The sequence below is a fragment of the Peromyscus leucopus genome, chromosome 8a (assembly GCF_004664715.2).
Source record: "Peromyscus leucopus breed LL Stock chromosome 8a, UCI_PerLeu_2.1, whole genome shotgun sequence".
Taxonomy (NCBI): domain Eukaryota; kingdom Metazoa; phylum Chordata; class Mammalia; order Rodentia; family Cricetidae; genus Peromyscus; species Peromyscus leucopus.
The window spans coordinates 9,226,335-9,235,312 of NC_051085.1; the positions used below are offsets into that span (position 1 = coordinate 9,226,335).

General features: G+C 43.7%; 1 protein-coding gene and 1 pseudogene across 1 annotated transcript in view; both read left to right on the forward strand.

The window, feature by feature from the left end:
* The first annotated feature begins 637 nt into the window (after positions 1-637).
* On the forward strand, positions 638-3,886 carry LOC114696858 (annotated as a pseudogene).
* Positions 3,887-3,980: 94 nt separating this feature from the next.
* The window catches only part of LOC114696856 (sodium-dependent glucose transporter 1B-like), a 22,628-nt gene continuing 17,630 nt past the window's right edge, over positions 3,981-8,978 (forward strand). Inside the window, exon 1 of the mRNA XM_037200522.1 lies at positions 3,981-4,200. Coding sequence (XP_037056417.1) covers positions 3,981-4,200 — 220 coding nt within the window. The remainder of the gene's footprint in view (positions 4,201-8,978) is intronic.

The following is an 8,978-nucleotide window of genomic DNA, read 5'->3' on the forward strand; positions in this document are numbered from 1 at the left end:
ATTAAATAATTTTGGAGAGAAAAAAGTTTTGAAATGAAGAAAATCAGTCAGGATCTATGGCTCTATAATATTAATATCATCATCATTGTAAAATTTTTCTTACTGTGAATGGGCCTTAAAATACATTTCTGCTTTATAACCCACTCTGTAGACGAATTTATAAACAGCCTTATTAAATAAGAAACACAGAGCCAAATACAGAGTTAAAAGCCCAAGAGATCAGAGCACTAGCGAAGAGCCAAGACTACCTTTAGCTTACCACTCGCTGCCGTCCTTCCCGAGAGGGAGTTTCTTCCTGTCTGACTTGTCTTTTTATTGCCTTTCTGTTCTGCCTTCTCATTGGCTCTAAACCCAACCACATGACTTCCTAGTCACTGCCTGTCTATACAGACCTCCAGGTCTCTATGATTGGTACTGGGATTAAAGGTTCATGTCACCACGCTTGGCTGTGTCCTTGAACATACAGAGACTCTGCCTGCCATGTGATCAGATTAAGGGTGTGGGCTAGCATCACCTGACTTCTGTTCCTGGCTTGCTAATGACTTCTGATCTCCAGGCAAACTTTATTTATTAACATACAAATAAAATCACATTTCAGCACAATTAAAATATCACCACACCACTACTCACTTTTTTGGTAGTAGACAAAAATGAAACATATATTACCTTGTTTGCAAGTAGATCTTTCATCTTTGTTAATTTCAGGGAATGACTGTTGCCATATTGGGACCCACATTTCCAGACCTGGCAAGGAATGTGAACCAGAACATCAGCAGCCTTTCGGGAGTCTTCGTGGGCCGTGCCCTCGGCTACTTGTGTGGCTCTGTGGTTGGCGGGGCGCTTTTCGACTGTATGAATCATTTCTTACTTTTAGGTAAGTAAACATCAACTTTTGTTCGCAACTTAGCTCTAAGTATGAAAAGTGCAGCCTTAATTCAGACTCGACAACAGACATGGGTAGTGTGTGGGTACCTCCCCGGCAACTGGGCTTCCATGGGTCCTGTCTCTACCTGGGCTGGTAGAGGGAATCTGTACTGAGCCCTCTGGGAACTCTTCAGTTTGTGTGTTGGCAGTCCTGAGGCTCCAGTCTAAGGTCACACATTTGAAGGTGTGGCAGGTTCCCAGGGCTGCAGAGGTCCGAATGAGCTCTCCACACCTGCCATACCTGTTTACAATTTATTTGTAGTATTACAATGGTCCTCACATCATAGTTTATAGTGTGTATATACATACACATATACATATACATATGCATACATACACACACATATATATATGTAAGTTTATTAGCATGCACAATATTTGGGGGAATACAATACCAATTTTCCTCTCTTTTTGTCTAAAATTTAAAAAACCTTATAACTAGCTGGGCAGTGGTGGCGCATGCCTGTAATCCCAGCACTCGGGAGGCAGAACCAGGCGGATCTCTGTGTGTTCGAGGCCAGCCTGGGTTACCAAGTTAGTTCCAGGAAAAGGCGCAAAGCTACACAGGGAAACCCTGTCTCAAAAAACCAAAAAAAAAAAAAAAAAAAAAAATATCCAGTAAGTATATACAATATACACAGTCAAGATTACATTAATGATGTCTAGTCCATTAACATTTGACAGATTCAGATAAAAACTCTATTATATATATTAACAATGTCCAGTCCAGTAACATCTGATAAACTCAGACCAAAAAATTTTCATTACTTGTCTTATTTAAAACATGTAGTTCCTTTTAAAAGTAGATTCCATAATCTCCCTTTTTATCTTATTATATCCATATTCTCTCTTTTTTCTTTTCATAATACATTCAGTAGCCTACATAGATAGATAGATAGATAGATAGATAGATAGATAGATAGATAGATAGATTTGAGGCAGGGTATCTCTATGTAGCCCTGGCTGTCCTAGAACGTATTACATAGACCAAACTGGCCTCAAATTCACAGAGATTTACCTGCCTCTGCCCCCCAAATGCTGAGATTAAAGATGTACATGGTCATACCCAGTAATTATTTTGGTTACTTTTAATCCATAAATATAATATAGTATTTATAAGACATAACCCATTTGTAGAAATTCTCACGTTATCCAGTTTTCATATGACCTTACCTTCATTTCTGTTGTTATGACATTGGCTTGACTCATATGAATGCTGCTTCTGTAGCTGACATTCTCGCCCTTCTTTAGGGATGTCAGTGTTGGCTACCACAGTTGGTCTTTATCTCATCCCTTTCTGCAAGACAGCAACAGTGCTGATTGCCATGATGTCGGTATTCGGTGTTTCATTTGGCTCTCTGGACACAGGTCAGTGACTCTGAGTGTTGGACTTCGGGGAAAGTGGACAAAATTACACTATCACCTAGAAGATATTCTTGTTTCCTGTAACAGGAGCATCCAGGTCCTAACTAGGTGCTTTGCTCATAAATAAATAATCTTTGGTTGCTGTCAGCTCCAAATACATAAAGCTAAAAATGTGCAATATACTTATTAAAGTTTGAAATATATTTATTAATATATTATATTTTATTGATTTATTTTTAATTTTTTATTTGATTGATTGATTTTGGTTTTTTGAGACAGGATCTTACTATGGCTGTTACTGTGTAGACCAGGCTGGCTTTGAACTCACAGAGACCCATCTGCCTCTGCTTCCTGAGTGCTGGGATTAAAGGCATGCGCCACAACCGCCTGAATATATTATAATTTATGTAATGTATTTATTGCATATATTTATCACATACATAGTAACAAGTACATGGATAAATATTATACCCCCAGTGAGGCATTTACACTATTTTGTAAAAACCTTTGCAAATGTATCTGGCTCTAGAAGGTGGTGAGCACCAGCCTTCAGGCCATGTCTGTAAGACATTACAATGCATAGCTTTTCTCCATATTCCATTGGCAGGTGCAAATGTCCTCATCTTGACTCTTTGGGGAGACAAAGGAGCTCCACACATGCAGGCCTTGCACTTCAGTTTCGCCTTGGGTGCCTTCCTGGCTCCCCTGCTGGCTAAACTGGCCTGGGGTATGACAGCATCCACTCAGAACCACACAGAGACAGACTCTGTCCCTCTAGTGCTGAACCGCTCCTCTGGAGCCACCTCAGACTCTCTGTTTGCGGTGCCTGAGGACATGACCCTGCTGTGGACCTACGCTTCCATCGGCACCTATGTCTTAGTAGTCTCTGTCTTCCTGTTTGGTCTGTTGTGTAAGAAAAGCTCAAGGCAGAAAAAATCCATGGCATCTGTTCAGGAAGCTCGAAGAGCTAAATATCACAGGACCCTGCTCTGTCTCCTCTTCCTCTTCTTCTTCTTCTACGTTGGAGCCGAGGTGACCTACGGCTCTTTCATATTCTCCTTCGCCACCACCCATGTTGGCATGGAAGAAAGTGAAGCAGCAGGCTTGAACTCCATCTTCTGGGGACCTTTGCAGCCTGCAGGGGCCTGGCCATCTTCTTTGCGACACTCTTACAGCCTGGAACCATGATCGTGTTGAGCAACATTGGCAGTCTTGTCTCAACTTTCTTTCTGGTGCTTTTTCACAAGACCCCTCTTTGCCTCTGGATCGCAACGTCTGTGTACGGAGCCTCGATGGCAACCACGTTTCCCAGTGGCGTTTCCTGGATTGAGCAGTACACCACCTTAACTGGAAAATCCACAGCATTCTTTGTAATTGGCGGTACCCTGGGAGAAATGGCTATTCCTGCAGTAATTGGAATTTTTCAAGACACTACCCAGAACTGCCAATAGTTCTGTACATCTGTTTAGCTTCAGCCATATCCACTGCTGTTTTATTTCCTGTGATGTATAAATTAGCCACCTTACCTCTGCAATATGAATAAAAAGAAAACATCTCAGGGGTCCAGAACACTTTGCCTCTAAGTCCTGTACCATAAAGAAAAGGAAGAATGGAAAGATGGAGACAAAAGGAGTGAAATGGATTTTGAAGTTGCTGAACAATGCAATGAGGCAATCTGTAATTGTCTAGAAATGTCGATGGTGTCCTCACCAATTCCTCCTAAGTGCATTGATTTGGACAAACAGTTTGGTATCTCTGTGGAATGCCATGTTCGGTTCTTTACTTGTGACTGTGACCAATACTTGACGAGAAACCATGGAAGGACTTGTTTTGGGTCACAGTTTGAGGGTGCCGTCTATCATGGAGGGGTGGGCATGGCTACAAGAGGACCCATGTATCAGGAATGTGGAGGTAGGTACCTTTTCCTTCACATTTGGGCAGAACAGGAAACAGAGAGGGGACCAAAAATGTGTCCAGGTATAGAATCTCAAGCTCTGCCTCTAGTGATGGACTTCCTCCAGAGAAACCTCATTTCATCCACAGAAACTCCACTTCCTCCAGAGAAGTCCCACTTCCTCCAGAGGAGCCCCACTTCCTCCAGAGAAACATCATTTCATCCACAGAAACTTCACTTCCTCCAGAGAAGTCCCACTTCCTCCAGAGGAGTCCCACTTTCTCCAGAGAAGCTCCACTTCCTCCAGAGGAGCCCCACTTCCTCCAGAGGAGCCCCACTTCCTCCAGAGAAGTCCCATTTCCTCCAGAGGAACCCCACTTCCTCCAGAGGTACCTCACTTCCTCCAGAGGAGCCCCACTTCCTCCAGAGAAGTCTCATTTCCTCCAAGGAGCCCCACTTCCTAAAGGTTCCTCAACCCTCTAAAACAGCATCTCCAGGAAGGCACCAAGTGTTGAAACATATAAGCCTGTTGGGGGAGGGGGTGACATTTCACATTCGAGCTACAGAAAGCATCTTGGCAAAAACCAGGGGAAAAAAGAGTTCTTATTAACTTCCCTATTTCTTGGCGAAGGGGCACAGTGTGGGGTCAAACTTAAGATGCTGCATGGGTCAGGCGAGCATTCTACCATTCAGCCTGGTGTTTCCTCAAATCTGAACATCTAAACAGGTCAATCAGAGATGATCATCAGCAATGTTCCAGTGGTCTCTGGAGATTTAGATTTCAAGGTCAATGTATAGGAAATGCTAAGATATTTTGAAATATTCTGTAATTCCGAGAGTGTTACACAAATACCTCATGGTCTTGTACCATCAATCTCTTGTTACAAGGCTTGTTTTGACCTGAGCCATTTGTTGTAGAATATTATTTTAAGATGTGTTACATTTGTTTATGCTGTGGAATATTTGTTTAATGATGCAAAGATGTGTTGCATTCTTTTATGTTGCGATTGTTTAACTCTGTGAAGCTGTGTTCTGTGCCTGTCTAAAACACCTGATGGTCTAATAAAGAACTGAACGGCCAATAGCAAGACAGGGGAAAGGATGGGTAGGGCTGGCAGGCAGAGAGAATAAATAGAAGGAGAAAACTGGGAGAGAAGAAGAAGAAGCAAGAGAACAAGGAGGGAGGATGCTAGAGGCCAGCCACACAGCCACACAGCCACACAGCCACATGGCCACACGCCACACGGCCAAACACCCACACACCCACACACCCACACACCCAGCCACTGAATAAGAGTGAAAGTAAGATATACAGAAGTAAGAAAAGGAAAAGTCCCAGAGGCACAAGGTAGACAGGATAATTTAAGAAAAGCTGGCAAGAAGTAAGCTAAGGCCAGGCATTTATAATTAAGAATAAGCCTCCATGTGTGATTTATTTGGGATCTGGGTGGTGGACTCCCCCAAAGAGCCAAAGAGCCAGAAGAGCAAAAACAACCAACAACAGTCATTAGGCAGTATTTTATGGTCTCTAACTTCAGAGTGTACAAAGAATTCATGCATGTTTGAAAATTTGGATAGTGTTCAAGTAGAACACCACCACTGAGGAGGAGAATGGATCTGCTGAGCAAATAAATGACCAGGCCATGCATATTCACCAGGGAAATTGTGGAGAGTAGTTTCATGAAAGATTGTATTTGGATGTAGACAGATGTTTTCATTTTGCTTGACTTTACTGGTCATCTGGATTATAGAATGCTAATGGCTCATTTTCCTATGCCTATAAAGACATTGTGCAATGGGTTTGGAGAGAACTGTCTGCAAGACTTGACTGTCTTCGGGGTCTATCCTGGGGCACTTACTGTGGCCTCATTTGACTCATCCCCGAGTTGTGATTCTAGAAATGCAAATGAGATGCTTTTCCAGCTGAGTTTGTCCAGGATGTCTGCTGGAGCAGCCAACCGTTTGTTTCAAATGAGAAGTAAGACAGAATGATGGAAAGACTCTGAGCAGGCACTACTGATTGTGAATATATGCCAATTTGATATGCTTACTGTTCATGTGTCTTCTGGCTTTCTGACAAGTGTGTTTTTACTGCTGCGTTTCACTGATCTGAAGGTATCTCCTTCCCTCACCCTTTATGCATACCTGAAACAGAATGTTTTATCGTCAATGATCATTTAATATCATGACAAATTATAATTGACAGCAGGTTTCATATACAGATTAAAGATAACATGGTTTACATTCAGTGTTTTATATTAGTGAAAAAAGAGTAACCACTTCAGTTGTGGACATTGTAGTACTTTTAAAGAAAATTCTAGGGGAAAAGCTATTTATTTACTTGTTTATTTCAAGATGGGTCTTACATGTCATCTTAGCCTTGTCTCAAACTCTGGGATTCAAACAATCCTGCTTCTTCTGAGTTCCTGGGAGTTACAGGAATGTACCACAGCATTGAATACCTTTTAATATATGAATTTTGTCTGTGCTTAGATAGAATTTGTAGACAGTGTGTTCCAGTATCTTGACAGTAGAATGAATCTGTGTCTAGTTGTGTTCAGATGGTATTAGTGACATTTTGTTTTACACAGCACCTTAGTGGGAGGGTGAATTTGCATATAGTCATATTCATTGATCTCTAGATACCTTGTTCTCCTGCCTTAAACATGAGTGCTGTAGATGGGTCTTTTCGAGCCCTTAACTACCTCAGTAAGGTAGGTCTGGGACTTGCTGTTTCTAGATTTGATTTTCACTAGTTTTGAGTATAATTACATAATAAACACTGCAAACATTGGACAACTTTCATTTACAGCTAGGCAGTCTGTCTAAGTGTTGGAACATGCCCATCATACAATGCTCCACCTGCCTGGGTTTAAAGTACCCAGGGAACCAAAATAACAATGAGAAGGTGGAATGATGGCCACGAGTCAGAGAGGAGAAAGGCTACTCATATTAAATGTGGCAAAACCTTATGTGTACTATCCTTTATCAATGGTAGAACTAAGTGATTTTGTTTACTTCTTCCCAAGTTTTATGGTTGTAGGGGATCTTCCCCAGAGTTGCCCTCTCCAGACCCCGCCCCTCCCCAGACCCCGCCCCTGAGAAAACCCGACAAGCAGCGCTCTACCCCAGGAGGGCAGTTAAGGTCTGGCCCACAGACTTCCCCTTGTGGCTTTTCCTCATGGTTTCTCCTCTTCCCCTGGGACCACCCAGGAATGCTTTGCTCAGATTAAACCTGGACTTATTAATTTGGCCTGGTTTGACTTATTGCATCAGCAGCATTACTCACTACTGGGGGATTTAAACTTTTCAGCTGGTGCATGCCGAAGTGAATTGAGTCTTCCCATCACCACGTGGTATGGCATGGTCATGGAAAGTCACTAACTCTTCTTCCCCCGCTTCTGCTACACCCCCATCTTAAGCCCAGTAAGCCACCCACTTCCAAACCATGCCCATAAGGGATCCAGGATCCCTTCCATGTCTCTGGTCCCCAGAGGCTTCCAGGGCACCTACTGAGGTCATTGCTTCAGCGCCAGGTAGCTCCGGCCTGCTCCAGAGCAGAGACAGACCCTGCTCCTTGGAATTCTCCTGTCTGGAAGATATTCTTGTAGGGAAAAGGGGCTGGCGAGAGAAACCCACCCTGACCCTGGAGCCCAGAATTAGGGAAGGATGGCTCAGATAAAGCCAGTGAGAGAAACACAGTTTAGCTCAGATCAGAGCCATCTCTGCCCCTGTCCAACTGACTTGTGAAATCAACCAATCACAGAGCAGAACAGCAGAATCCTGGCCCTGGGGCCCAGACCAGGGAAAGAAACACAACCTGTGTTTGGGACTTGGGCCAGAGAAATGAACCAAGGAAACATGCCCTGACTCTGAAACCAGTACCAAAGAAACACTCTTGACCCCTAGAATCAGAGTCAGTGAAAGAAATGTGCCCTGGCCTTAGAGGCAGTGTCAAAAAGTCAAGAAAGTCCAGTGAAAGAAACACAGTTTGGCTCTGAAATCAGGGCCATCTCTGCCCCTTGCTCACAAAACTGGCCAATCCCTGGGCAGAAAATAAACCAGCCAATCACAGTTGACTCTACCCCCTAGACATCCTATATAAACTGCTCTGCCTGGTCAATTGTGAGCTGTTCTCTCCACCCTGGTAGAGGCAGCTACTCTCCTGGACCCCTCCTTCCCAAATAAACCTCTTTCTCAAAAGAGTATTGGGTGAAGACCTTCATTGACTGGTGAACAGAAGAACCTTGCTGGGACATCCCATAGTGGACTGAGCAAGGGGGAGCCGAACAGAAGAACCTTGCTGGGGGGGCTGGAGAGATGGCTCAGAGGTTAAGAGCACTGACTGCCCTTCCAGAGGTCCTGAGTTCAATTCCCAGCAACCACATGGTGGCTCACAACCATCCGTAATGAGATCTGGTGCCCTCTTCTGGCCTGCAGGCATATATGCTGTATACAAAATAAATAAATCTTAAAAAAAAAAAAAAAAAGAACCTTGCTGGGACATCCCATAGTGGACTGAGCAAGGGGGAGCTGAACAGAAACACCTTGCTGGGACATCCCATAGTGGACTGAGCAAGAGCCAGCTGATAACACTGAGCCGGAGATTGTGGCTCTCCAGGAGAGAAGCAGGATTGCTGTGTCCTGCGAGAGACCATCCCCCATCACACCAGGTATATCCTGACTTTCCTGAAGAGTCAGGATACCCTTCCTTGCTGAAGCAGTTCCAGGCCTGACTCTCCTGAGAAGTCAGGAAACCTTCCTCTCCAAGGTTGGGCTGTTTCTTTGCAGTTCC